We start from the raw sequence: 25992 nt of genomic DNA, 5'->3' as shown, positions 1-25992 counted from the left end.
GCCAGAGGATGCAAACTGCAGATGTAATGTTGGCAAAAGCGTGTCTGAAGTATAATGAAGAAGTAGTGCACATTCAATCTAGTCCCCGTGGGAAAGGCATGCAGAAGGTAGGTTCAGACATGCAGAGGCACTATCAAGCAGAATCAAATGTGCATCTCAACCGAGTCGTTTCCTGGTGCAGACTTGCGACAGCAATCTGAATCAATCTGCCCCATACACTAACCCGTTGACTAATCCGATAGCAGATGTCAAGTCTCACCTAACCAACTTGTATATGGAGACCAAGCGTATCGTACGTAACCTTCGTTGGCTCCATTCAATGCCGTATTTTCTTTGCTCTGCTCCCATCAGCGGCTAACACCATCCTCCCAGCCATGATGCTGTGATCCATCGGGGCAGGCACTTTATGCTCTTGCCAGTGCGGCCTCTCCTAAACCAAAATAACCCCTCCTGGATCCTGCAGACACTACCGTCGATGACCGTAGGCAATTTATGCCTTCTCAATATATCTGTTGCGACTGTTAGCAACTGTCCAGTCGTGAGATATTGAAAAGGTCGTGAGGGGTCTGGAATCTATGCTTTCAGAGAGAAGATTATTGCTCGACATGTCCAAGCTCTGTGAGACTCAAGCTACTGACTAGAGCCAGAAGCCGTCTGTCCCTGGCTGTGAATCCGACTAAGGATGACGATACAAAGGTTTCATCATAGCATAAGGGAAGTAGCAGAGGGGAGGGAGAGAAAAGCGCAGTTCACTTGCCATTCTGTATCATTCCGAAGTGTTGTTGGTAGGTTGTCGAACCTGTTTTGTGTGCGCATATCAAGCCCTTGAACCGATGGAGTCAGCTGCTCTCGACATCGGGTGTTCAGGTCGCCGGCAGATCTAAGAGCGTGTGTCCGGCCCAGCGTTTCTGCCGACAGTGAGAACGATGATGCGTGCACAGGAGGTCTGCAGACAGATGTCTGCCCTACAGTTCTTCCCGGCAACAGCATCTGGCATGCATAGATAGGTACAGAGGCGTTTTTACGGCCCATGTTTCCTTCCCAGAGGCAGCCCGGGCGTTGAAAGCAAATTTTTGTGTGTTGGTTCGACAGAGTCAATCGTAGTCGAGGGTGTCGAGTCCTGCTTCGACGACATCCCAGGTCCGTTTGCGGAGGTCGGGCTTGGGCTCTTGGTTTTTGGCCTTCCCTCCTTTTCTTTTCTTTTTGTTCTTGGTTGCCCTGCCTTGCTGATGAGATGATTCGGCAGTCTTGAGGCTACCATCATCACCAGTCTCACCAGCTTGGCCTGGCTGTGGCACCGTTGAGCGACGTTCAGCTACCCGCCCCTGCTCTCGCTTCAGAGCTTCGAGCTCGGAGTGTCGGAACATGGCGATTTGCTCGTCAGTGAGCGTGCGCTTGACGCCATCGGGGTAGTAGCCAAGATCGTCTTCCTCCTCCTCCTCCTCCTCCAATATGTCGATATCTTCTTCGAACGAAGGGCCCGCATTGGCAGCGCTAAATTGCTGGTTCGGATTGAAGAAATCGGACTTGAAGGCCTGAATCGCCGCGTCCGAGAAGTGCGTATCAAAGAACGCCATCAAGTCATCCTGTGAAAAGTTAGCATATTGATGAATGCTCGACGCAGTTGAACTTACCTTGGTGACATTCGGCGCAGCTACATGTGCCTGCAATGGACTTGGTCCTACCGCAGCCATACTCCCGGATTAAGATGATGTCGGTTGTTGGAATTCTGTTCTTTTTTTTTCTTCTTACGGTTTTTTCCCCCTCCGAAGGTGGTCGTAATATATGTCGGGAAGATGAAATGATGCAAAAGAATGTAAAGTTCGAACTTGGGAAGGGCGTCAGTGGGCCCAGCGCGCTTGGAGCTTGGATCACGTGTGGAGTAGTCCCCTTCATCACCATCACGTTCGACCCGCGAAAGCAAACGCGCCAGCGCGGATACAGAACGATGAGTACATTTATGCACGCTCCTGCATAATTATACCAATAGTTGATTTGAAAGTTTTCCTGCCGCCAGAGCAACGATCCGAAGCCTAAGACCGGCTTAGAAGGGCGAGAGCGCTTTGGAAAGCGCGGAGCACTTCGGTCACTGTGGATGTGTCAGTGAATCGCAAGGAAACTGTAGTAAGAGAGTGATGGCTTACTGTGCTCCTCCCTTTGAGCCATATTCTTCTCCGCCAAGTTGACATATCTCTGCCTCGTGTGGAGACGCTTAACTGCACGTTCATTGTCGTGAGCACTTGAAGTGGATGCCCAGACGTTGAAGTACTGTAGATGATATGGTCAGCATGCCTGTAAGCCCAGACTGGCGACGATGAGCTCCTCACTTTCACGAGACTGTCGAACTCTAGCAAGAGTTCTCTCTCCTTCCCATCGGCCTCCGCAAGGGCCTTTTCATACCGGACTTCGAACTCTTCCCAGTCGAAAGAAGGGAAAACACCCGGGGTGCTGGGGGTGTTGCTGGGGGTGCTGCCGGTGACCATTTGCTGGTCTAATCGTGGCTCAGGCGTCTTGGTGGGTTGGAGCGACTTGGGTCTCTGCGACTCGCTGGATTCGTTGTCGGCCATATTCGCAGCGGAGGAGTTGAAGACGATTGGAGAGTTTTCTTTGTGCCGGTGATGAGTGACTTTTTTCTGTTTGTTTTCTCCGTACCTCAAAAGCGTTCTTAAGTTTGGTGTTAGGTGTGTGTGGTGGTCGCAATGACAATGGCTAGAAAGTCGGTCAGGGTGTGCCAGGTGCCGCTGAGAAGTGCTATAGCCGCTGTGGGTGAGCCACTCGTGCCTGCTGATAGTTATGTGTGGCGTCATACAACGAGGAAGTGTGGCGCATTGTCGGTCGGGGAAGGGAGAGAGGACTGGGATCCAAATGGAGTTGGGACCACCCCTGTTGCCTGCCGGAGTCCGCTGCGAGCCTGCGCCAACGGCAGTCATTGCTTCCCTTTCTGGTGCCTCTCACCCGACCTTGTTCCTATGACCCGACAACCTTCCAGCAACAACCTGCACTCACGAGTCGCCTGATCGACTCACCCGCCCTGGAAGCTGCTGTAGATGAAGTCGCCGCTTCCTCCCACGGCTGGAACTTTCTCACTATCTATCCGCGATCCGTTGATCAAAAGAAATTCGGATCCCCAATCCTATCCTCGAGTGACGCTTTGTCCATGCGCGAAGCCTTGAGGTGTCGATCCCGAGGCGCCTATTGTCTGGACTCGACAGATATCGCGAAAAATGAACTGCAACGTCTGTCAAAGACCCCACAATCCTCAGCGGTTGCCCTTCCTTTGTGCTGTGGATGCCCGGAACCACTGCTATGAGGGTCGCCTCAAGAACCTCCAGTTGTTGATGGAGAATGAGAGTCTTCAGAATCAGATCAATGCCCTGCTTGCCCAAGACGCATCGGGCGATGCGCCCAACCCGACTATCGCTGCTGAACATTCGACATCTGAATTGAAAAGGGCTGAAGATCGAACGGACCATATTATCGCACAGGCCGACAAGCTGAGGGATGAGATTGCCGCTGCCAGGAGGGAGATTGTCGATCGTAAAGCTGCCATTGCTTGCCGAAAGTCGGAGCTTGCATCTGCATCGAGCGGTATTGCTGTTCGCCGAAACAGACAACTCGAGGAGTCTGAGCGCTCCATCTCTGTCGCCAAGTACAAATGGGCCCGCAGTGCTGATCAGATGTCGTCTACTCGAGCCTTTCTCTGCATGGAGGCTGCCAAGCTGTACGGTCTGCGCCGTGTCAAGAAAGGCTCGTCGTCTCGATATGATTTCAAGATCGGCGGCGTTGACATTGTCGACCTTTCGTCTATGAATGGTTAGTCTCATACCCAGGTGCTGTTGGAGACTGGTACTGACCTTTTTTAACAGCGGCCTCACCCGATGTCTTGTCGACCTCTCTTGCCAACATTGCCCATGTTCTGGCTCTGACGTCTCATTATCTCTCCATCCGGCTTCCCGCGGAGATCACGCTGCCCCATCGCGATTATCCGCGACCCACTATCTTTAACCTCGCCTCGTCGTACCAACATGGCGAGGTCCCGTTCCCCGGCTCTTCGGCGATTCCTAGTTTTGTTTCGGAGGAGCGCGACAGTCAGCCACACTACGTTCCCCGTCCGCGACCACTATTTGTCGAGAAAGCCTTGCCTGTTCTAGCCAAAGAAGATCCGGTGGCCCATTCCCTTTTCCTGGAAGGCGTGACGCTGCTGGCATATGATATCGCCTGGGCATGTAGCACTCAGGGTGCCTTTGTTGGGGACCGCAACTCATTCGAGGATGTCTGCCACATGGGTCGTAACCTATACAACTTGCTCATAGGCCAACAACTCTACAGCACTCAAACTGGGCGCCTCTATCCCCCGACAACTTCATCGCCCGCCACGAAGCATGACACACCCGACCAGGAAGACCTCGGCAAAGCCCCTTCCTGGATGGGGCGGTATTCCCACGGCACAACGTATGCGTTCCTCGGCTGTGCTGAGGGCTCCGAGTTCGTTCGCAGCTTTAAGCTTCCTAGCCCCCTGAAGCTTGCTGACAAGCTCAAGAAGAAGCTCATCAGTGAGGCTGCTGTACCAGAGTGGGAAGTTCTTGAGGATGATGCGTGGGCTCTTGAGGACGGCGAAGGTCAACCAAATCGGGCTGGCGGTGGTGGCGGCGGTACAAATGGCTGGACAAAAGTGAAAAACAGGTAGACCGAACACTGACAAACTGTACACAAAACAGCAAGTACAAACCGCGACTTCCGACTTCCGCGATGGTGATGTAAAAGGAGGTGTTTATCGTGAGAGGGTTTTTTCTTCTTTCGTATTTTAGCGTTTTTGAGTACTTTTTTTGGTGTTTTATTTTCTTCATCTCCTAGCAACAACCCTTGCTCCGGTTCATTCAAGCTCCTAGGCGGTTGATCACTTGTTGCCTTTCACCTCCGGTTCGGGACGAGGTCCTTGTTGGACCACAAGCTCTCTCCAATTCCGTAGAACGGGGTTCGCCTCACGAACAACGTTCAACTCAACCATCATGTTGACGACTCGCTGCATCCACTTGCCCACTTCGCGCTCGAATGAGTCCATGGAGATGTAGGTGTTTGCCGGGAGCTTGTCTTTGCCTGCCGGATTCAGAAGCTTGCGCCACTCCGCGAGTGCCCATGACCTCAGCTTGTTCAGTCGTATCCGATCAACCTCGTCCTTCGGCAAGATTGGCCATAGAACCTGGAGCTTGTGAAGTAGCTCTTGTCCCAGCTCAGGGGATTCAAACAACAGTAGACGGTCGTCTCGGGATGACACTTCTTCAGACGCTACCTGGGGCGGTGGTCTGCTCCTGGGGTGCTCCACGACGGGGTCAAGTCTGGAAATGGCTGCCTGCTCCTGTACGAGTAGCCAACGCCTCTTTGCCTCTAGAGCTAGTCGGCGACGCGTCTCTTCGTCGACGGCCGAGGGGCCTTTTTGAGCTCTCGCGGGCAAGGGTGCGATCTTGCGAGGGGGTCCGTCGAGGTCAATGTCTCCGTCCCAGTCCTCGTCGACCGCGTCTACCTCGTCGAATTTATGCTTGCGAGCTGGACTATCTGGAAACAGCTGGGATCGTTGCAGAGATTGGGCCGTAGTAAGCGACAAGGTATTTTGAAGCGCAGTCATCTGGAACAGACGGATTCTTCCTTCGGACGGAGAGCCGCTGGTCAGGTTTGGCGGGGCTTGTACGGATAAGGAAGGCGAGGTTCCGACCTGGAGCGTGGAATTTGCGTTCTGTTGGTTAAGACCTTTTACACCTTGACCCTTGGAGGTCTTCTTCCGGGGCATCATAGGATTGGCTGGCTTTCGTCGGAAGATGATGACCTTTGCTTCAGGCTGTTTGACCTTGGGCACCGGGGTCGAAGGGGTAACATTCCCGGCCTGAATATGGCTGGGTGTACAATTGGATGTGGTCTGCAATATCTCCGGTTCCACTGTCGGACTGGCCTGCTGACGTTCAAAGATCTTGACTTTCGCTTCAGTCTTTTCAGGCTTAGGTTCTGGCGTCGAAGGAGCCTTCTGGTCGGGCTTGTCCTCATTGGCAGTAATGGACTTCCGCAACCTCTCCGAATCCACCGTGGGAATGGTCCGCCGACGTTGAGCAAGCTCGATACTCACCTGGGCCTTTTCAGGGTTAGCCAGGTCAGAGTCGTGCTCATCAGCGTCACCAATGGATCCTTTTGAGCTCTCTTGTTCTACTGAGAGGCTGGCTTGTCGGGGTTGAACGAAGTACTCATTCTGGTTGAAGTCGTCCTCATCAGTGTCACCAATGAGTTTTTGTGAGCTCTTTGACTCCACCGAGGGGCTGTCTTGTCGACGTTGAATGAACTTGATCCTAATCTTCTTGGTGTTCTTAGGATGAGGCTCAGGAGTCGAGGGAGTTACTCCGCCGGGCTGGACGAGGATTTGGTGCCGCGATGTCTGAAAGGTAGTCGCAGGAGAGGGGTTTCCGGACAACAAGGCGGCAACTTGGAGTTTGGTCTGATATTCAAGATCGAGATCCATCTCATCGTCGCCGCCGGCATCGCCAGCGTCAGTGGGAGGAATAAGGTCGTCGCTCATGTCGATATCACGGCTTGTCGGTGCCTGAGCCTCTTTCAGCTCGTCTGTCATGTCGACATCCTCTCCCAGTTCATCTGTCATATCGACATCCTGTTTCGGTTCGTCTTCCATGTCAACATCTTGCATCTCGAAACCCCTTTGAACTTGATCTGAATCGTCCAAATCCATCTGACATTGATCCAAATCGACCAAGGTCATCCGAATGCGATCTGAATTGTCCAGCTCCATTTCATCCCCCTCTTCTTCCTCTTTTCCCTTCGTCTTTTGCTTGGTCTCGGCATCAACATCCATCTGATTATCCGAAATGATGAAGCTGGCAATGACTGACACGGGGACAGACGGAACAGTAGTCGGCTGAGCAGGCAGGGGAGCAGGCAAAGCCTTCACCATCTGCTGCTGCTTGACAGCAACCGTACTACCTCCGTTGTCGGAATAGTCGTCGTTGTCATCGCCTTCTGAGTCACGATCCGAGATAGGCAGCGGCGGGAGATCCGAAAGTGCGGGGGAATCTGGCGCAGCAATCGGAGAGATCGGGCGGAGAGGCGCGGCCAATTTCGAGGGAATGGGTGATGCAGGCAACGGAATCGAGGCGGGGTCAAGAGGAGGAGGCGAGGCGGATTCAAGGGAAGGAGGGCTCGACGACGTCTCTGAGACAGCCTTTTGAACGTTCTGACGAGTTCGAAGACGACGAACTCGAGGAGGAAGAGCTCGAGGACGGCGAGGGAGAGGAGATTCGATGGGCAAATTCGGCAGAGCATGGGTCTGTAACTCTGCAGGAGTCGGCGCAAGATCGGTCTCGGAGCATTGAGCCTGTGGCCTGGCGCTCAAGCTAGCGCGAAGCTGGACCAGCTTCTTAACCAGATACTTGAGACGAGATCGTTCCAAAGACTGACGAGAGATGCGACGACGCAAAGGAGTATCTGTGACGGCGACGGCGGCTGACGGACTCTTAGCAGGCGACAAGGGAGTCTCAGGGAGCGTAGGCGGCGGAGTCGAGACGGGAGACAAGACAGAAGACTGAGGCTGGTCGGGCTGGACGACTGGAGACGGGACGACGATGGGACTTTCGATGAGCTTTCCAACGGTCTTGCTGGCATCGGGGGAAGACTGGGCGAGTGAAACAGGTCCGTCAGACAGAACCGTCGTATCGTACATTCTGTAAATCGTGACTTCGAACGGGCTATTCGTCTCAGCCTTGCGACGGCGGACGACATCCTTGAGGGAAAATTCGAGCATCGGCAGCCTGACAGACATGGTTGGGTACCGGCCACGGGTCTTGAAGTTATGGTCGCAGAGATCGGTTGGGACGGGCTCAAGTTGCGGCCGATAAAATCGCTCCGTCTCAAGGAAGTTGAGGTGAAAGTCGAGCTCACCGACGCGCTTCTTAAGGCTCTCAATCTCCTTGTCCTTGTACTCAGAAGACTGTCGATACTGCTTCAGGAATTCTCTGTGTCTGCCGTGGATCTTGGCCATCTCTCTTGCGTGATTCGCCTTGATCTGATTGATCATCCTCTTATGCTCGGCCACAAGGGCCTTCTCCTTCTTCTTCTCATCCTTGGACGAATCCTCGGAATCGGTAATGGGGTCGCACACCTCCTGATCCGGTGGCGAAGGGGGTCTGGGGATTCGGTCAGCTCATGATCGGGATGGAAGAAATATCGGACAATGAGGCTCACATAACTGGGCTGACGATACCAGACTCCTCTGCCTACGAGAAGTACAGGAACGTCATTCCAGGCCAGGTACCAGGAATCCTGGGCTTTTTGATGTCACGGTCTGGTAGAGTAAGCCACTGAGCCCGAAGGCCCTGTGTAGCCTGCTCGCACAGGTGGCGAACACCAAGGGTTAGAAAACCAACGCTTGCCCAAATGGCCAAGGTGGCGTAGTGCTCGAAAGCGGCACAAAGCAGGATCGTCAAGATCAAGCCGAGAAGAACGCCGAAGATGCGTACGAAGAGATAAAATCCCTCGCTTGCAAAGCGCCAAAGTTCGTCGGACAAAGCCATGGCGGCTGTTTATGTCGTAAGTTGTGAGTTGTAAGTTGTGAGAAGAGAGATAGAGAGATAGAGAGTGAGAGAGATAGAGAGTGAGAGAAAGGGGATGAAAACAGTATCGATTGGGAGTGAGCTATGCGCGAAACCTCAGCAGCAATAGTCGTCGATACGAGTTGAAGAGAAAAAAGAGGGGGTTTTTTTTCTTCAAAAACAGGAGCAGCAGGAAATCTTTATCAAGGCAGCAACAAGTGGGCGGTCTGGCTAGTAAGCACGTGACGGTACCTAGGCGAGGGCTTAAGTCATTCGCTTCGACCTGGTTAGTTGAGTGATGGTAACGTGAAGTGCCAGGTGATAGTATTCAGGGGAGAGGCTAGGGATGAACGGGGAGGATGACGGACGGGGGATAATCTGGATGACTTCGGTGATGTGGGGCATTCTTCGTCCTATGAGGAAGGAACAGGCGCCAATGGGACCACAGCAAGACAACCACCCAAAGCTTCAAGATGAATGTAACTATTACAGGTGGAAAGGGGGGTGTAGCATCTGATTATTATGGGACAGCAATGATGAAATGTCATATGAGCAGAGAAAACATGGGGCTACACTTCGTTAATCAATCTCATTGAAGCACCTCCTCAACCCCATAAATGTGACGGCACTTCTGATGAACAGTATGGTGCCTACATGAGAAGAAATTGATAGCCGGTGCAGGACTGAAGAGTAAGGAGACGAAGTCGGAGAAGAGCCTGAACCACAACGGTTGAATATATATATATATATGCATTAATCAACAAAACATGAGTACGTTATGCGGTTAGCATCATGCTCTGGGTATCCACCATAGGCGCCATAAACCGGAAACACTGCCCTCGAAAGCAACCTTCCAACATCATCATTCGTTACCGAGAGAACCCTATTTTCCAAACCCTACCTACTTCCTGCCCCTCGCCAAAAGCCTCTCGTGAAGGTCGACAACCACAGCGCTCCACGAAGGGGCACCCTCAACTAGAGAGAATGCATCTGCCCCCAGGTGCGTCGCCAAGAACTCTCCCATCTTCCCAGTGTTGAAGTGCTCTCCATAGATAACCTTCGCTTCGGGATGCAGGGCGAACTCGACCCCGTCCGTTCTGCTCGAAGCACGGATCTCCAGAGCAACCTCTACCTTGGTCGCGATGGGCGGCAGAAGGAGAGACGACTTAACAGCAATGGATGAGTCCGAGGTCCTGGCGACGGCCGTGGGAAACGTGATGTTAAGCTGGCGGATGTGGTTCGAGGTGCAATTAGCCTTGTCCCACGCCGCACGAACCCAGTGGAGGAGATCCGCAATTTTAGTGCGGCTCTGCGGCAGTCCTCGGATGTGGTCCCGAATACACTGTAGGAAAAACTCCTTCTCCGGTGTCGACGGCGCAGGATTGGTCTCGCGGTTTGTGGCAATGTACCACAAGTCGATCCGTGAGTTCTTCTGCTCGTGCTGGAAAGATGCCATGTCAAACACCAGCTCGATTTCGCGCCGGTATGTCATCGAGATGGTGCTCCCGGAGACCCCGGTCACCGCCCAGCCATGCTGCTTTTCAAGAGAATCCACTCGCGCTGCAGGCATGTTAGTCATGTGGGGGTCGGTATTCCATCGCAATTGGAAGCTGAGACTCACCCTTGAGCGCACTGATCTCGCTAATCGACCAGCCCCGACATTCCTCGCGGATCTTCTCCGCTTCCTTAATGTCCTCGTGGCACTGCTGCTTCTCCTGCATCAGTTCCTCGATGCCTTGTTCTGCCTCCTCCAATTGCCGGCGGAGCTCGGAAATACGCCGGGTCTTCTCTTCGACATCGGTCTCGAGGTTGGCCAAGTCTGACCTGGCGGCCTCGAGCTCTTCCGGGTCGCAGTCAGCAAGCTCTTCTGCAACGGCTTGCAGGTTCTGGTGCTCTTGTTGAAGAGCGGTGAAGCGCGACGCAATGGCAGGCAAGACAGAGGACAGTAGCTGTTGCTGTTGGTGCAGAACCTTGTCATCAACGGCCATGCCTTCGGAAATCCTGACGAGGCCCTCTCTCAACCCCTCCTGGAGCTTCATGCGCCACTCGTACCACATGGCCTTGCTCTCGAGGCGAGCATGAGTCTTGCCGTTCTTGAATTGATTGTCGAGAATGTTTTTGAAGTCGGGCGAGGCGGACATGTACTCCCGAAACAGCGGCGGGTTTTCTTCGAATGTCTCCGATTCGATCTCTCGAACGATCCTGCGACCCTCGGAGATGTACTTCTTCAGCTCGCGGCAGGAGTGCTGGTAAAGCTCAAGCATGGGCACCGTGCAAGCACCAGCCACGACGCAGCGCTCCAGGGACATGTCATCTTTGCCGCCCAGCAGTCCATCCTTGAACATGTCTGGGGCCTGGGTGTGTCGTCGTTTGGTTGTTGTCAACTCCATGAAACGGATCGACGTCATGTTCAGGAAATCCTGCAGGTGAATACGCTCCTCCGGCTGTTCGCTGATGAGTTCGTTCTCGTCCCGAACAGGGGAACCGTCAAGATTCATCGGCTGAGACATTGTGTCTTCTTCGATGTCTTTGAAACGACCGTGGGCCTTTGGTGACTTGGCCGAAGTCGCCAGCTTCTGGGGGGGCTCGGAATGAGTAGGGGTTGCCTTGGGCTCGCCGTCTTCCTCCACACTTTTGCTGGCTGATCGAGTCAACCTGCGACCAGTGGTTTCTGCCTTACTGGGTGGCTGTTGCAGTTTGACATTTTTGACGGGACTGCCTTGGTGACCTTTGAGCCTCTTGACGCCATCATGGTCCTCGCCATCCTCCTCATCATCAAGCTCCGCCGGCCGCTTTCCAAGCAATCCTCTTGCGCTCCCGACGTGAAGGCTCTTGCGACTTTGCATGCGCTTCTTCTTCGGGCTCAAGCTCTCAATCATTTCCCTTAGATTCAGAGTCGCGTCTTTCTCGTTTTCGCCACCATCAGCTTCGCGCTCGAGGATGCTGCGACCATTTTCCTTGTGCTCTTCTTCCTGGCGGTCTCTGTCGATTTCGTCTTCGATAACTTGTGGATCCCCAAAGGTAACCCCACGGGCCTTGCCGGGCACAAACTGCTTAACGGTCTCGCCAAGGGAGCCTCTGCGGTCCAAAAGGGCGGCAACTCGAGGCGAACCCAGCCCAGGCTTGTCTGCGCCGATTCCGGAGTGCCTGCGGGTTTGGGGAGTAAGGATCACCGTAGGGGTCCTTGCGCCGGTGGCAGGATCCTGCTGGAATACGTTCAAACGACTGATAGCCTTCGCGGGAGACGGAGTGGCAGGCTTCCTGACGGGCGATTGGGAGCGGCCTCGCCTCTTGACTGATTGCGGCGTCTTAACAGGCGAACTGTCAAGTGGGGTCTCGGCGACAGCATGAGTAGGGGCCGCAGACTTCGGAGGGCTAGGTGTTCTACTTCGAGCCGGCGATACCGAGTTGGTGCCTGCGTGAGGCATGCTTTGGCGAAGACCCCTGCCTTGGAAAGGGTTGAACCCAGGGCTGCTTTGGGCATCAGATGCTGGGGCTGTGTGCTTCTTGACGGAGGCGACAAGCTTCTTGGTGGGCGACGCAGGCTTGGCTGACATAGACTTGGTAGGTGTGTCTGGTTTGTCTACTTCCGCTTCCATAAGTTTCTTGGCAGCAACCCGAGCCTCAGGGGACTGGGGCGCTCTGATGATGCCTCCGACAGCCAGTGTCATGTCCATACCCGCTGTGACTTCTTCTTGTTCTGATACTGGGGAAGACGGTAAGATACGACCGACAGGAACAGTCATATCCATCCCCATAGTCGCCTCGTCCTGTTCAGGCAGCCGGTTTGCTGTGGGCAGTATCTTGCCGAAAGGGACAGTCATATCCATTCCCACGGTTGCTTCCTCTTCCTCCGCAGGCTCATCTTCTGTTGAGAGGATGCGGCCGAAAGGAATGGTCATATCCATGCCCATGGTCTGATCCTCAGGGCGTGTTTTGTCTGCAGTGGGGAGGATCTTGCCGACCGCGATGGTCATATCCATGTCCATGGTTGAATCCTCCGGGTTGTTGCGGGAGGTTAGCGTTCTCCGGCGCTTCTGCGCCGCGTCGCTCTTTGTGTGCGTCGGTAGCAGACCACCAATCGCACTAGTGAATTCCATTGACATGTCCTCATTATCATTCTCGTCGTCATGGCCGTTGGCGTTGGATTTCTGAATGCCTCCAACCGCCGTGGTGAACTCCATGGTCTGATCCTCTGACACTGTGTCAGCCAATGCCGTCTTACTGATATTGCTCTTCGACAAGATGCCTCCCAATACACGAGTGACATCCATGGACATTTCTTCGTCGGGTTCGATGTCTTGAGATGTCTTGTTGTTGAAGATACCTCCGACGGCAGATGTGATGTCCATATCCATGTCCATGTCCGCATCACCCTCTTCGTCATCCGCAGGAGGACTGTTTCGCAAACGTGAAGGAGGCGTAGGGTCGCTCTGATTAGGACCTGCCTCTGGTTGAGGTTTGTCCTTCTTGATCCATCCAAAAGAGGGAATCACTTCTTCGTCATCACTGTCATCGAAGCCGGACCGTTGGGTACCGGCCTGTCGTGCAGCTGTTCGAAGTGCTTCGTCTAGAGTGTCCTGATCATCATCCGTTGCAGTGGTGCGCCCAGACATAACCGAGGCACCGGTGACTTCGTGATCGTCGACTGTCATCATTGTGCCGTCGTTGTCAGAGTCACTGTCAGAATCTGAAGCTTCGTCTTCATCTTCATCGGCAACCTCCTCCACAGCATCTGCTGGCTCTGAGTCGGAACTGAACCCGGTAGCCATGGTATCTTCTTCATTGTCTGTGAACTCCATCAGGGGAGCAGTGGAGCTTCTCCTGCGCTTCTTCTGATGCAGTTCTCGCTGATTGTCTGGCGACTGTGGGACAACGTCATCCTCCTGTTCCTGCGGTGTTGATGGGCGATTCGGCGGCTCTTCGCTGGATGGGCCTACGGCGGAGGATCTGCGACGCGTCGAACCTGTTGACGATGTCGACTCTTGATTGAACTCGATCTCGTGGAATGTGTGAAGGGTAGCTTCCGCTGCGAAAGACACGCGACGATTCGCAAGAGACTTGCGCCGGGCATCTCTGCGATCTCGTTCGGCCCGCTCCTTTGCCGCCGCCTGCTGTTCCTCCTCCGTGCGCAGCGCGATCTTGGATTCGGACCCCGTGAGGTCAGCGCTGCCTGTGGTTGTCGGGGTGCTCGAATGCGGTGGGCCAAGGTCAATGAGATCTGCTCCGCGCTTTCGGTGCGGCGGGATCTCGGGCAGCAGCGGTACCGTAGGCTTCAGGATAGATCGGGGCGGAGGCCGTGAAGGCACTGCAAGGGACTGTTCATGTTAGCCAGGGGTGCAGAGAGTCCATTGCAGGGCAAGCTTACAGCTCTGCGGTTCCCATTTGCATTCTTGAGTGCGTCCAAGCCACCCGGGCCAATACTCTTGCTTCGCGACTTCTTGCGACTCTCCGCTAGAGTACTACCCACGTCGATCGTCGCATTCTCTTTGTCACCATTCTTCCTTGAATCCGTCGCCCCGATGGACTTGCGTGTCCGGCGCGTCGAGGGCATGGTCGCATCCCCAAACGAAGCCATTTTGGAAATAAATGTTGATATAGGAGGACCGGGCTTCAGATGGGAAGGCTAGGCGTGTACATGTCACCTCTCAAACTTTGGGGGTGAGAGAACGCGACTTGTATCTGTAGTGGCGTGAATGTCCCAAGTCCCCCAAAACAGGGTGAGTGGGCTTGCAAGGGTGGTTGTGTTTACCGGCAATCGGGCGTTTGATTGGCCCGTCAGGAATAATGTCAATAGACGCGCCTTGTTGCTGTGGCATCAGCTGTCATCGACAGGGAGTCCAAATGCAGAGACTTTGCAGCCACAATGCAGCTATGCCACAGGCCGACAGCTCCATTCAGAAAGTGTTTTTGCTTGTGGCTTATGCGGGCGCAGGGATGGGATCAATGAGCAAGTGTGGCTGACCGAGCTCGGCCAGACCTGAAAGTACCTGCCCATGCACGGGCCATTGTCAGATCCACTTCGCTAAAATTTCAACCCTAAGGAAGGGCACAAACTCGCTCCTTCCCAACTCTCGATTTCGCTTTGGTGAAAAGTTGCGCGGCTCAGCATCTACGACTTCTAACCTCAACAGCACCCACCCCGCCCAGTCGACCCGACCGCATCACGACGTCAAGATGGCTACCGAGTTGACCGTCCAGTCCGAGAGGGCTTTCCAGAAGCAGAAGGGTATCTTCCTTAACCAGAAGGTCAAGGCGAAGTCTGCTCGCCCCGGCAAGAGCGGCCGCAGATGGTACAAGGACGTTGGTCTGGGTTTCCGCACCCCTACCACTGCCATTGAGGGCTCCTACATCGGTACGTTTGCGATCGAGAGCGATTGAAGTTTTATTGGGATTTGCACGACCCGGACGAACGACATTCGCACATTCAAACGACGGACTTCTGCGCCACACGAAGACGGCAAACAGCGAGCAGCTGCCAGTTACGAAAGGAGCTCGAACGGAAGAGGAGGACAAAAAACGAATGACACCACGGGAGACGAGATTCGCGATGCGCTATGCGGTGGAATACTTTGCACTGCAAAAACTCGGTTGCTAACGAAGGATCGTCTCCAGACAAGAAGTGCCCCTTCACCGGCCAGGTCTCTATCCGCGGCCGTATCCTTACCGGCACTGTCGTTTCCACCAAGATGCACCGCACCCTCATCATCCGCAGAGAATACCTCCACTACATCCCCAAGTACGCCCGTTACGAGAAGCGCCACAAGAACCTCGCCGCCCACGTCTCCCCCGCTTTCCGTGTTGAGGAGGGTGACCAGGTCACCGTTGGACAGTGCAGACCTCTGAGCAAGACCGTATGTTGCGACAGTATACCGGCGCCCGAAGCAGGGATTTTTTTGGACATGCGTTTGCTAACACCAACACCTAGGTCCGCTTCAACGTCCTGCGTGTCCTTCCCCGCACCGGCAAGGCTGTCAAGAAGTTCAGCAAGTTCTAAATCGGCTCATTGGCATTTACGGCGTGACTGCGGTGTGGGTTCTTCATTACATACCGGATGGGAGGTCAACAGGGAAACTGCATCACATGATTGTGTTATAGATGCAGAATCAGAGACCAAAATGAATTCGATCAGCCAAACTTCTCGGTTGTGAACTAGAGGTCTTTATCTCTGGCTCTCTGGACACACGATGGGCTCGTGGTTTTTGCGGGAACGGAAACCTGCGATACGCCTCGGGTCGAATGAACGAAAAAAATGACAAGGAACGGTTGGACGTGCAATTGCTCTTCATGATACAGTGACATGCTGTTCAGTGCCCCTCATGTTCACATGCCGAATACGGTGAAGGTGAGAGTGTCAAGCAACATAGTAACAGTAAAAAGTCTGCAAACTCCCAACCGCGTTTCTAGTAGCAATGCAGCGTATCTGCAGGCAAAAAATATAGCAGCAAACCATTCCATGGGGATGGCGGCTTTGTAAGGTCCTTCCAGAGGTTTCGCCCTGTGGAATCATAAGAGCAGAGTCCTAATCAAGTAATCCATAGAGTATGGCATGCATCAACCCCATGGACCAACAGTGTTCATGACAGTGCGAATTATGTTTTTGCACACCCCTTTCGTGTCTTTCCGAGTATCTGATTGGATGATTGTCGGCCACCTTGAAATTCTCTAGAGCTTCAACTTTGCGGCGACCTGAGTGAGCCCCAAGCTCCCTAGACAACCCCCCTCGAAACCCTAACGGAGCTCATCGACCTATTCCGGAAACTCCATATTCGCAATGGGGTGGTTCGACGGCTGGTTTGGATCCAGCGCGCCCGCGTCCGGCGACCCTCTCAAGTCCCTCGACCCGAAGCTCCGCGAGTTCCTCGAGCGCGAATCCCCGGTCAAGGTCCAGCAGCAGGCCCAAGAGGCCCAGAACAAGGCCGGCCGAGCAGCCGAGGCGGCGGCGACGGCGGCGGCGCACGCATACGCGCAATCACAACAGCAAGAGCGCGATGCAGCGATAGCAGCAGGGGACTCGTCGGAAGACCGGCCAAAGGTGCCCAAGGAGAGCCTGTTCCAGGACGGCCGGTACGCGCACCTGTGGAAGACATACCGCCCCTACTTGGACATCGAGGCCGAGACAAAAACGGATCATGAGAAGCTTATGGACGTGCTGGAAGGCTACAAACAGCGGAAACACAACATCGGCAGGGCGGCGCTCGAGAACTGCGCGATACAGCAGGAGGAGTGGGTCAACTGTATGAAGAGCGGCGACTGGGAGGACCGAATGCAGATGTGCAGACGCCAGGTGCAAAAATTTGAGAGATGTTATACGATGCAGACGGTATGTTCAACGCCCCATCGTCCCTTTTGTACTTCTGCGAAGTCCACGGTCCCAACTAACGATCCCACCAGAGATTTCTCAAGGCGCTGGGCTACCAGTCCATCTACAATCGAGCGGCGCAGGTGGAGGAAGACATCCAGATGCACGCGGATCAACTCTACGCGCGCATGCTCGAGCAAGAAAGAGCCATCGAGGCCGCCAAGGAGGAGGGCCTCCCCGCGCCAAAGTTCGACCTCGCGATACCCACGGCGCCGGGCACTTTCGAGGTGAAGCCCAGGCCGGACCTGGAGAAATCGTGGCGGGAGAAGCTGGAGCAGCTGCCCGAGGAGGAGCGGGCGGTTGAGGAGGCGGCTCTGCGAGCGGACCTGCAGGCCAAGGCGCAAGTGGCCAAGGACGTGCAGAAGCTATGGGACGAGCAGGAGAAGGAGAAGGAGCGACGCAAGGCGGAGGGCAAGACTACGATTGTGGATCGTATCACGGGCGCTTTCGGCGGTGGCAAGTGAGAGGGTGTGGTGCTCAATCAGTGTCTGCGGCTGTTGAAAAGCCCCCCCCCCTTTCTGAAGTGATGGTGGGCTGCCGAAGACGATTGGGTGCTACACTATGTATTGTACGGAAGGGTTGTCGAGACTGGTGCGGCCTTTCTGAACCGCAACGACAATGGCCCCTGTAAAAATGACTGTAGACTATTGTGTTCCTCTAGCAGAGCATTTGGGAATGCAAAAACGGAAAAGGAAGCCCTGTTGTGGTTCGCCCTCCATTCGCTCAACCTGGGCCTTCATCAATGCTCAGGATGGTACTGATATCAATTTGGCAAGGCAACCAACCCCCTTTTGGCAGGTCGTAGAGTTGCCGAATGATACGGGAAACCATCTAGTAAGGAAAGGCACTCTGCTCAGCAGACCCTACGTCGCTGCAGGTCGCGCGTGATTGAAGATCACAACGCCAAGACCAGTAGCTGTAGGTGGCTACAGCGAACGAAGGACCGAAATTGTGACGTGCATTCCTTGACGCAAGCGAATCGAGGAGAGTTGCTCGCGTAAACTCCCTCAGCAGGGTCAGCGTGGCCAGGAGCACATTCGTCCCATACCGCGTTGCGAGAACCAGGGATCCAGCTTCCGGTCCGCGACCCCCGGCAGTTTGGGGGCTTGCGGGCGAGAGAACCAGGTAGAGTTCACGTTTCGACTGAATTCGAATCGCGATCAACGTTTGCAAGACACGACTGCGGCTACGATACTAAACGGAGTGGAGGAATAGGTTCATGGTTGGGCATCAATTGCATCCAGAATGCTCTGTGGAAGTTCAGTGAATTGATCTGCCGGGGGGTGGGGTCCAACGTCCTTGCGGTATGCTGTGCCTTGCGAATAACGAAGTTTGAGGCCTAGATGGGGCGTGTTCCCACTCTGAACAATTATCCAGATGAATCGGGATGCAATGGGCGGTAATATGCAAGGGGGCACAGCTTTGATGACTTTTTTGGGTTCTGGGGCTCACTTCGCCCAGTGAGGAAGAAACGAAGCCTGGCACCTGGGAAGGAGTAAAGGCCACTGCACGCTAAGCTTTCAGGTGCGCGGGTAATTGCTTGGCGCATGCTTGGCAACTCGGGGACGCATCGCCCCAAGACTTTGCTCCCCCCAAAGAGCCTCACGAAGTCAACTTCATGGCAAGGCTCACGTAGACGTGTGATGCGATGTGTGTAGTATTTGATTTTATTGGTATGTCCCATCCATATCCAACTCTGCCCTTGAGTTTACGATAGGTAGGTAGTTAGTGATAGTAACAAAGGGGGTAATAATAAAAGTCGCCAAACGCCACGGGGAGATAGCTGGCCCACCGACGCATGGTGTCTCACTCAGCGGTCCCTCCCCTCCCTCGCCCTGAAGCTTGTTTCCCCTTCACCCATGTGTTTCCTTCTTCTTCCATCGAATCTTATCCGACCGGTTCTCTAGCAGCACGACTCCTCGCAGCCGCAGAGACCGCAGCAAATCTCGCAGCCAGCCTCCTCACCACCGCGGAGGCTCATCTCGGGCTGGGGCTCGGCTGACTGGTTATGTGCTCTGTGTCAGTCGATGTTCTACGTGCGTCCGGCTACAGCAGATAAAAGTTGAAAGGAGGAAAGAACCCACCGGCTGCTGAGTGACAACACCGTTCTCGACGGGGACCTCCATGGGAGCCTGCTGCTGGGGAGCCTCGGGAGCGGGCATGTTGACAGTTGTGAAAGGTCTAGGGATTGTGGAAAGAGGTTATATATGAGGCTATACGGTCTTGAAAGAATCCAAAGAGATGTTATATGGTATCAAAGACTTGGTAGGTTTTGTTTTTCAACAACTGGGCCTCGAGAGCGTTGGTGGGAGGAAAGGCCGTCTGCTCCCCCGCCTTATGTACTTGTCCAGTCTGCACAAACCTCTCGACTTCTGCTTCTCACCCTGCCCTCTTCCCCTTGCGCAGCTGAAGCATCCGGTGGCCGAGTATCCCTAACCTCATCCAACCAAGGCAAGCCTCACAGACTTCCCACCACCCACCCCCTTATTTCCCTCGTACTCCCTCCACCGCCCCAGAAGCAACAAAACAAGCCACCCTTCATCGGATGCAAGACGGCAATTGTAGTTTCCGGGACATCCAATCAACGGTCCTTACGCACCTAGCTGCGCCCGGGTTTCCTCGTCGCTGGCCATATTGTTCAGGGACCGGGGGGCCTGAAATGGGGGGCGTGTGTAGCGGGTAGGGCAGTGTTACCTCAAAAGTAAGTAGAAACTTTGGCGATGGATCCAGAAAGGTGCCGTACTTCCGTGATAGGATGTCATGACACGGGCAAGGCGGGCAGTGGGAATAGGGAAGATGGAACCTTTGGGATACTGACACAGGTGGAAGATGCCGGGCGACCGCCCACATTGCGGGAGAAGTGGGAACAGTCAGACACGGCCACCCCGATTCGGGGACACTTGACCCCAAGAGGGAAGGGGATTTGATCAAAACGAAAGCTGATGGGATGGAGGAAGCCACTTGAACAAGGCTCGCGTGACGTCAAACCCGGCAATGGGTGAACAGACCAAAGTAGTGGCGCTCGCTCTCAGTATTTGGATAACGCCGAGATCTAGACCAGTTTCGACCTGGTCGGCGCCTGATTGGTGTGCAGTAGGCGGGCAAAATGCCCTCTGGAAAAGGTGGCCTGTTCCCAGTGTTTGCTTATTGCTGTAATTGGACGTTAGAGTTGGCACCGTGCGGTGCGTTGTCCTAGGCAGTGTACCCGCCGCCGCCGCCCACCGCTGTATTGTTTGGGCTAAGAAATACTTAATAACCGTAGGTAGCTTAGGTAGTCATCAAATGAGCCGAATGCCGAATATCCTGGGTATCCTCGGCAATGGTTTGCCTCTGTCCCGTCAACCACAAACGAAACCACACCACCATTCCGAGGTCAAACCGCGGCGTAAGAATCAGACATGACGTTGGTAAAACCGAAAGCTCCCGCTCATATTTGTGTAGCGCTCATCTGCTTTCCAGGGCCACGGCCGCTCGTTCAAGGAAAGCATTGAAGTCCTTGATCTGCTTCAGTGACCCTCCTGCACCGCTTTGCGTGCATGCTTGGTCTGTAATTCTGGATATCAAAATCTCAAGGTTAGCCAGCTCGGCCGTCTTCTTCTCAGCCGGGCCAAGCTCGGACGCCGCCCGACCACGCTCCACGGCCAGGTCGATGTCATGCATCTGCGAAGATAAGCTCAATTGACTCTGTGGACACGCGTTAGAGCTGCAAGGCTGACTTAGAGTGTGGATGGGAGGTCCTACCAGGGCTTCCTGGGTCGCCTTTTCGTGCTTGATTCTGACAGCGTCCTTCCGGAGTGCCACCTGTTCTCGCTCGGCACGAATCTGCATGATTTCGTCCCGAAGAGCGATCCTTTCTTTCTGGACGCTGCGTATTCGCTTGCGCAAGCTGTGGAGTGCGTCGAGGAGGATGGTCTAAACTTGAGTCAGCAGTGGCAACTGGGTCCCGGACATTGTATACCCACATGCTGGAGGAGTCGAGTCCTCAGCTCCTCCTGGTAAGCCTCCAGAGCTCGGAGCTGCACTTGATGTTCCCTCTTGGTGGCTTTATCTGTTGCGTTTCGCACACCCTCCTTGAGGGTGTCCAGACTTGCCTCGATGATCTCGTCGCACATTTGCGTTAGTACATCAACGGTGTTGACTCCACCACGCGCAGCAAACGGTATATCCAGATTGAGCACGTCGGCGTCATCGTCGTTACCCTCCGCGACTGGCACTCTTTTGGTGAACCGCTGGATGGGAATAGTAATTGACTCCTCGGCCCCGTCGGCCCCCTGCTTCCTTTTGCGCTTCGTTGGGGAGTGTTTAGCTTTGGAAGACGCCTTTGGTCTCCCTTGCTTCTGTTCAGCTGGGCTCTTTTGTGACTGTTTTCTGCGTCTCTTGGGGAGTGGCTCTTCTTGCTCCTCGTCGGCATTGGTCGAGTCTGGTTCAGGAGACGGTCGTCTGGGACTCCTGCGTGGTCGTTTTCGTCCTAGTCGTTCGGCTGCCTCGTTCGCATTCACCTCCTCCGCCAAGCTTTCGTAGTGTTCCGACTCCGGCTCGGGTTCACCTTCCGCAACTGGTTCTGGTTCTGGTCCCGGCTTCAAAACAGGCCTAAATACTGGTTCTAGTGGTGGCTCATCGATAGGTTCAATTGGTTCCGCCAACGCCGCGTCGATATGGTAAGAAAGCTCGGGGGATATTGTCCTTTCAAGGACCCTGTTCGCCCGACCCGGCGAGAGCTCATTCAGACCGTCATCCTCAGACGCGGCAGGTTCTCGACTTCCTCGGGAGCTGAGCGTTGACCGGCGCATGCTGTTCGTATTTCTCCGTGCTTTACGCTCCAGCGGAGAAGATATCGGGATAGGCTCGGTCTCGTTGTCATCAGGTGAAAGTGCCTGCTGTAATCTAGCACTTGACGCAACAGCACTGCTGGTGGTGACTGTGCGTCGTCGTCCACTGCCTGGCGCATCCAGAGGGCTTTCTTCCACCTCGGTGTGTTCCGTAGTAACCCTTTTCGACACTGGTGAGATGGCTGGCGCAAGCGCGACAGGCCTCGAAGGCGGCAGAGATTCGATGGGGTCGGGATCGTACGGTTCGACGGCAGCTTTCGGGCTTGTGGCGGGTTGCTCGACCACAGTTCGCGTGGGTTCGGTAGAGATTCCTTCTTGAGCCTGGTAGGGATCGGCCTTCCCTACGGACTGCCGGGTGATTAGGTTCGCATCACTCGTCGCTGGTCTCGCCGGTTGCACCGTATCGCTTTCCAATTTCCGCCTCTTTGCTGACGTGTTTGGTGTGGGTGTCGTTCGGGGTGGCGGCCTCTCTGGGCTATTCTCGGGCTCGACTTCGGTCGTGAGGTCATCGCCAAAGTCCAATTGGAACGAAACGTCCTCGATCTGGCCATGTCTTTGAAATGTCAGCCAAAACCTCACGTAGCAATGGTTGGGAGAGCTTGCCCTGCGCCTCGCATGCGCTGTTGCATGCGCTCCGCCCGGCCTGTCGAGGATCAGCAACTGTCTTGGCGAGGTGCCCGACGCATCGCGACTCACTAGCCATAGTCGCGGATTGTGGAATCAACGTAAGGTTTTTGGTGTCATCAAAAATATTCGAGGTAAAACAGTACTACTATCGGGGTTGATTTGACGTCGAAGCACAGAATAGAATCGTAATGGTTGAGATGCACGGGCTTAGATTAGAATGCAGTACGGATAGAGGGGCGCGTCTTGGTCCCTGACGTGACGCGCGCCTCTTACGCCGGATACCCCTGCAAAGTATCGAACATGGCCCGTGCGTCATCAACAACTTAGGTACCTAGGTGGGTACCGATGTAGTGACAAACTCCACCAGCACTCTACACCGGTTCAACTCTGTAAGCCTGGTCAGACAGTGCCTCTGCGTGTCGATGCCTTCACAAAAAAACATGTTACCAAAGGTACCCGTTTCTTGAGTACAGCTTGTATCCTGCTGCTCCCGCATCCCAACAGCCAGGTAATACCGTACCGCCAGTTCTTGTCTTCTACCCAAGACCCAACCAGATTACCGAAACGACTGTAAAAGCTGGTCTTCACTGAGATAATCCAGATTTCCTAGGTGTTCGCTGCCACTGTCTCTGGGGCAAATTGCAAAGGCCCAGCAACCGCCCAGACCGCTTTATCCACCAAATTACCAACGCTCTTGAACTAACTTGAAGAGACAACGAAAACAAGTGGAGAGTAGATCGTGCCATGAGACTTTGAACGAGAAACAGTTACTTCATGGGGTTCGTCATCAAAGATCAGCATACGCCTCTACCAAGATTGCTTCCCTACTCTGACTGCCGTTGGCCAAATGCTCGCCTGCCTCGCTTCGACGTAGTGTTTGCCTTTTTACATGCTTCTGTCCTTTTGCTGCGAACGGCCTCCAAGGCCACACTGTCTTAGTATCTAGCGTATGGCAATAACAACTCATCTACAGCATCATACATCCGCCCTGACCAACCCATCTTTCAACGTAGCTGAGACAACAAATCTCGGATCAACGAAATGTGCAACTAACCACTATGACTGAAGTCCAAGTAGCGGACGAGCTTCATGTACGCAGGGAATCTGTTCTAATAGTTGCCGACTTAATGAACCCTAATTGCGTGGAAGAAGGTACTTGTTTCTGTTCAGATTCCAAGACCATTTCTACCGGTTTTAAAGCTCTGTTTATCTCTGGGTTTGAGGAAGGCACTAAGACTGGAGATGGATCGAGACCAGGTATTCATCTGTGCGACGATAACTCGGCAGTAATGGATGTTGTTCTTCTATCATATACTATCAGTGTAAGACTGAAAGGTACACCCTGAGTGCTAAAAGCCTTGCGGTCGTCGTTGTGCACTGCAATACACACTGCTGCGCTGTGACCCTCATGCTCTGGGTGAACAGGTGGCTTGCTAAGTTTCTTCGCAACAGTAAGTGTTAGGACATCAGAAACCTCGTTCTAGCTGCTTCTGCTATTAGCGAATCGCTACAGTTCCGGGATATTTCACAGGTAAGTAGCCTGCATTAAAGAAAGCGGCTGTGCTCAAGTCCAGATCTGACATATCCTCAGACAACATAATTTCCGATATGGAGAGTTGCCAGACGTCTCTGCATTATCTTGCAGAAGACATTCGCTGGCTTGACGACAGCTCAGTCAAAGGTCGGTCGGCTAGATGCATTGTTCCCGCTCTAGCAAGTGCCTCCGCATTCACAGGGAAAGTCGATCGCAGCATTGTCCACAACGCCCACTCAACCAGGGTAAGAGAGACCACCCAGCCTTTTATTAGTTGTGAAAATGAGGTTTTCACTTGCTTTGTTAAACCCATACAAGCCTCCTCGAATGCCCTCCCAGTTGCTTGACCCACTTACCCAGGCATCCTATCTCTCTCGCAGAGACAGCGTCTCGCTCAACGGCAGGAACGTTGCTTTCTAGGTAGATAAGTAGACATCTACCGAAGCAGGCAGAAGGACGCAACGATATGCTGCCTGCCTTCCAAACAAGTCAAGTGTCCTATGAATGCTCTCTGCCTGCCCCCTATTCTCGTGTCAATGTCCCGTGCGTTCTTCCTTGTTCCCTTCTTTACTATCTCGTCTCAGCCGCGTTTTCTTTGCATCATCGGCCCATCTCATTTGTTTAAACCAAACCGACGTTACCAAGGTCTTCGGCTATGCTCTTGATTACTGGACGTCACCATACCTAGCTTGTTGCAGCCCTGCCGACTATTAGAAGCCTGACATGGCAGAAGAATACAACGGCGACCGAGAACCGTCTCCCGAAGGAGGCGTACATCTGAGAAAGGAGGCTCCTGTGAGTACGGACCCACACATACGATGTTCCGAGCCTCTTTACCCTGATGGCGACATTTTCGTCATTCTGCTCAACAGCCAAAAGTCATTCATTGCCGGCTATCAGTTGTCTTCTCAAGTTTGCAGAGTGGCGTCCGCAACTTTTGCCAAACTGATCGACGCTGCCAGCACCACCCAAGATGGACAGAAAATTGTCAGACTGAGCGACTGTGTAGATTCTGAATCAGATGCTTTTCGATGCATCTTCTCTGTTCTGCACCACGGGGACACTGAGACGTACAGGTATCTGCCGGCCCAAGATCTCCTCCAAGTCTCCAAAGTCAACTCAATTCTGGAGTGTGACAAGGCCCTCGCGCCGTGGGTTAGTTTGTGGTTTCAGGAGGTACGTCGGGAGATCACCGAAGTCAGCCAACAGAAGACAGAGGATCTGGGTATGCTGTTAAGTTCAGCAATTGTATTCAAGGCCGAAGAGGAGTCACGCAAGCTGAGAGATTTTGCTGTCCACAACCTTGCCATCGACTTTCCCGAAATATGGAGGAAGAACCAGACCCTTGGTCACTTGTTAGAGAACGAATCACTTAGTAAGTTTCTCACCTTGTACCGCTTCAGTTGTCTCTCGACGCCCTTTTCGGGCACCACTGACATACTTGATCGAGCTATGGAAGGCTGGAAACGCTGACAAGTGACAATCACAGGTGGACTACAAGACTACGTGGTCAAACTGTTAGCCCGCGTGTCCGAGTCGATCCACTCCCTTGACGGCGTCTTGGAAAGCCAAAGCCAAGTGTACCCCACGGATCGTAAGCTCTGCCCACACTGCGGTCGTCGGCATCCAGGCACTGCCAAAAGGTGCCATCCATGCCATGAGGCCATGCTCTATTCGGAAGTTTGCAGCAAGCCACACCGGGTCGGCGAGTATCTCAGGATTCTCACTATCAAAAGGCTCTGGCCGCCTAGCATTTTGCGACAGAACGGTGCTTCGATATCGTGTATCTTGAAGCGGATTTCCAGAATGTCTCTCGATATCCCGCATCAATGTGGAGGCGGGACGAAATGCCCTCTCTTTGTCCACATCAACGGCCCGTTGTCCAAAGTCAAGCGGGTTGTGGACGGGTTTGCCACAGGTGTTGAACAATCTGGTAGCGGAGAAGGTGAAATCGGCGGCAATTCTGAAGAGGGGCCGGTAACGAAGACATCGTCGACCGACATGTTGAGCTTGTCGTCGAAAGCACATGGTGGTCTCAGCGATGGCAAGTGACCTGCC

The 25992-nt window shown here is 53.9% G+C and overlaps 11 protein-coding genes across 11 annotated transcripts; 4 read left to right on the top strand and 7 right to left on the bottom strand.

Annotated features, from left to right (window-relative positions):
• Positions 1–71: 71 nt before the first annotated feature.
• CDEST_12441 (uncharacterized protein) lies at positions 72–1899 on the bottom strand. Its single transcript, XM_062928597.1, has 3 exons — positions 1635–1899; positions 758–1586; positions 72–509 (listed from the first exon to the last, which is right to left on the bottom strand). Exons 1-2 carry the CDS (start codon positions 1692–1694, stop codon positions 1095–1097), a joined length of 552 nt encoding a protein of 183 aa, XP_062784648.1. The 5' UTR covers positions 1695–1899; the 3' UTR covers positions 72–509; positions 758–1094.
• A 134-nt stretch (positions 1900–2033) lies between these two features.
• CDEST_12440 (uncharacterized protein) lies at positions 2034–2796 on the bottom strand (the record flags this gene model as incomplete). Its single annotated transcript, XM_062928596.1, has 3 exons — positions 2328–2796; positions 2145–2268; positions 2034–2089 (listed from the first exon to the last, which is right to left on the bottom strand). Exons 1-3 carry the CDS (start codon positions 2565–2567, stop codon positions 2034–2036), a joined length of 420 nt encoding a protein of 139 aa, XP_062784647.1. The 5' UTR covers positions 2568–2796.
• A 131-nt stretch (positions 2797–2927) lies between these two features.
• CDEST_12439 (uncharacterized protein) lies at positions 2928–5006 on the top strand. Its single transcript, XM_062928595.1, has 2 exons — positions 2928–3813; positions 3867–5006. Exons 1-2 carry the CDS (start codon positions 3225–3227, stop codon positions 4685–4687), a joined length of 1410 nt encoding a protein of 469 aa, XP_062784646.1. The 5' UTR covers positions 2928–3224; the 3' UTR covers positions 4688–5006.
• Positions 4889–8564, bottom strand: CDEST_12438 (uncharacterized protein; the record flags this gene model as incomplete). The annotated part of the gene is made up of 2 exons (XM_062928594.1): positions 4889–8177; positions 8272–8564. The coding sequence occupies 2 exons, from the start codon at positions 8562–8564 to the stop codon at positions 4898–4900; spliced, it is 3573 nt and encodes a 1190-aa protein (XP_062784645.1). The 3' UTR covers positions 4889–4897.
• A 735-nt stretch (positions 8565–9299) lies between these two features.
• Positions 9300–14262, bottom strand: CDEST_12437 (Putative Spc7 kinetochore protein). Its single transcript, XM_062928593.1, has 3 exons — positions 13951–14262; positions 10204–13900; positions 9300–10142 (listed from the first exon to the last, which is right to left on the bottom strand). Exons 1-3 carry the CDS (start codon positions 14158–14160, stop codon positions 9484–9486), a joined length of 4566 nt encoding a protein of 1521 aa, XP_062784644.1. The 5' UTR covers positions 14161–14262; the 3' UTR covers positions 9300–9483.
• Positions 14263–14456: 194 nt separating this feature from the next.
• Positions 14457–15871, top strand: CDEST_12436 (Putative small ribosomal subunit protein uS17; the record flags this gene model as incomplete). The annotated part of the gene is made up of 4 exons (XM_062928592.1): positions 14457–14498; positions 14679–14937; positions 15198–15436; positions 15511–15871. 4 exons carry the CDS (start codon positions 14457–14459, stop codon positions 15577–15579), a joined length of 609 nt encoding a protein of 202 aa, XP_062784643.1. The 3' UTR covers positions 15580–15871.
• A 399-nt stretch (positions 15872–16270) lies between these two features.
• Positions 16271–17668, top strand: CDEST_12435 (uncharacterized protein). The gene is made up of 2 exons (XM_062928591.1): positions 16271–16905; positions 16977–17668. The coding sequence occupies exons 1-2, from the start codon at positions 16357–16359 to the stop codon at positions 17406–17408; spliced, it is 981 nt and encodes a 326-aa protein (XP_062784642.1). The 5' UTR covers positions 16271–16356; the 3' UTR covers positions 17409–17668.
• Positions 17669–18583: 915 nt separating this feature from the next.
• CDEST_12434 (uncharacterized protein) lies at positions 18584–19333 on the bottom strand. The gene is made up of 2 exons (XM_062928590.1): positions 19029–19333; positions 18584–18946 (listed from the first exon to the last, which is right to left on the bottom strand). Exons 1-2 carry the CDS (start codon positions 19104–19106, stop codon positions 18848–18850), a joined length of 177 nt encoding a protein of 58 aa, XP_062784641.1. The 5' UTR covers positions 19107–19333; the 3' UTR covers positions 18584–18847.
• Positions 19334–19481: 148 nt separating this feature from the next.
• Positions 19482–19794, bottom strand: CDEST_12433 (uncharacterized protein; the record flags this gene model as incomplete). Its single annotated transcript, XM_062928589.1, has 1 exon — positions 19482–19794. The coding sequence occupies one exon, from the start codon at positions 19792–19794 to the stop codon at positions 19483–19485; it is 312 nt and encodes a 103-aa protein (XP_062784640.1). The 3' UTR covers position 19482.
• Positions 19795–20388: 594 nt separating this feature from the next.
• Positions 20389–22476, bottom strand: CDEST_12432 (uncharacterized protein; the record flags this gene model as incomplete). Its single annotated transcript, XM_062928588.1, has 5 exons — positions 20389–20628; positions 20686–20856; positions 20907–22326; positions 22377–22416; positions 22470–22476. 5 exons carry the CDS (start codon positions 22474–22476, stop codon positions 20389–20391), a joined length of 1878 nt encoding a protein of 625 aa, XP_062784639.1.
• A 2181-nt stretch (positions 22477–24657) lies between these two features.
• CDEST_12431 (uncharacterized protein) lies at positions 24658–25986 on the top strand (the record flags this gene model as incomplete). The annotated part of the gene is made up of 2 exons (XM_062928587.1): positions 24658–25309; positions 25424–25986. 2 exons carry the CDS (start codon positions 24658–24660, stop codon positions 25984–25986), a joined length of 1215 nt encoding a protein of 404 aa, XP_062784638.1.
• Positions 25987–25992: the final 6 nt, after the last annotated feature.

The sequence above is a fragment of the Colletotrichum destructivum genome, chromosome 8 (genome assembly GCF_034447905.1).
Source record: "Colletotrichum destructivum chromosome 8, complete sequence".
Lineage (NCBI taxonomy): Eukaryota > Fungi > Ascomycota > Sordariomycetes > Glomerellales > Glomerellaceae > Colletotrichum > Colletotrichum destructivum.
This window is presented reverse-complemented; position numbering and strand designations above follow the sequence as displayed.

Coding starts and splice junctions, on each gene's coding strand:
- CDEST_12437 (XM_062928593.1), bottom strand. CDS start 14,160: ATGGCTTCGTTTGGGGATGCGACCATGCCCTCGACGCGCCGGACACGC. Junction 13,901..13,950: donor CAAATGGGAACCGCAGAGCT/GTAAGCTTGCCC, acceptor TAACATGAACAG/TCCCTTGCAGTGCCTTCACG. Junction 10,143..10,203: donor CGAGATCAGTGCGCTCAAGG/GTGAGTCTCAGC, acceptor ACATGCCTGCAG/CGCGAGTGGATTCTCTTGAA.
- CDEST_12439 (XM_062928595.1), top strand. CDS start 3,225: ATGAACTGCAACGTCTGTCAAAGACCCCACAATCCTCAGCGGTTGCCC. Junction 3,814..3,866: donor CGACCTTTCGTCTATGAATG/GTTAGTCTCATA, acceptor CTTTTTTAACAG/CGGCCTCACCCGATGTCTTG.
- CDEST_12434 (XM_062928590.1), bottom strand. CDS start 19,106: ATGCCCGCTCCCGAGGCTCCCCAGCAGCAGGCTCCCATGGAGGTCCCC. Junction 18,947..19,028: donor GTGTTGTCACTCAGCAGCCG/GTGGGTTCTTTC, acceptor GCACATAACCAG/TCAGCCGAGCCCCAGCCCGA.
- CDEST_12441 (XM_062928597.1), bottom strand. CDS start 1,694: ATGGCTGCGGTAGGACCAAGTCCATTGCAGGCACATGTAGCTGCGCCG. Junction 1,587..1,634: donor CTGCGCCGAATGTCACCAAG/GTAAGTTCAACT, acceptor AACTTTTCACAG/GATGACTTGATGGCGTTCTT.
- CDEST_12435 (XM_062928591.1), top strand. CDS start 16,357: ATGGGGTGGTTCGACGGCTGGTTTGGATCCAGCGCGCCCGCGTCCGGC. Junction 16,906..16,976: donor GATGTTATACGATGCAGACG/GTATGTTCAACG, acceptor CGATCCCACCAG/AGATTTCTCAAGGCGCTGGG.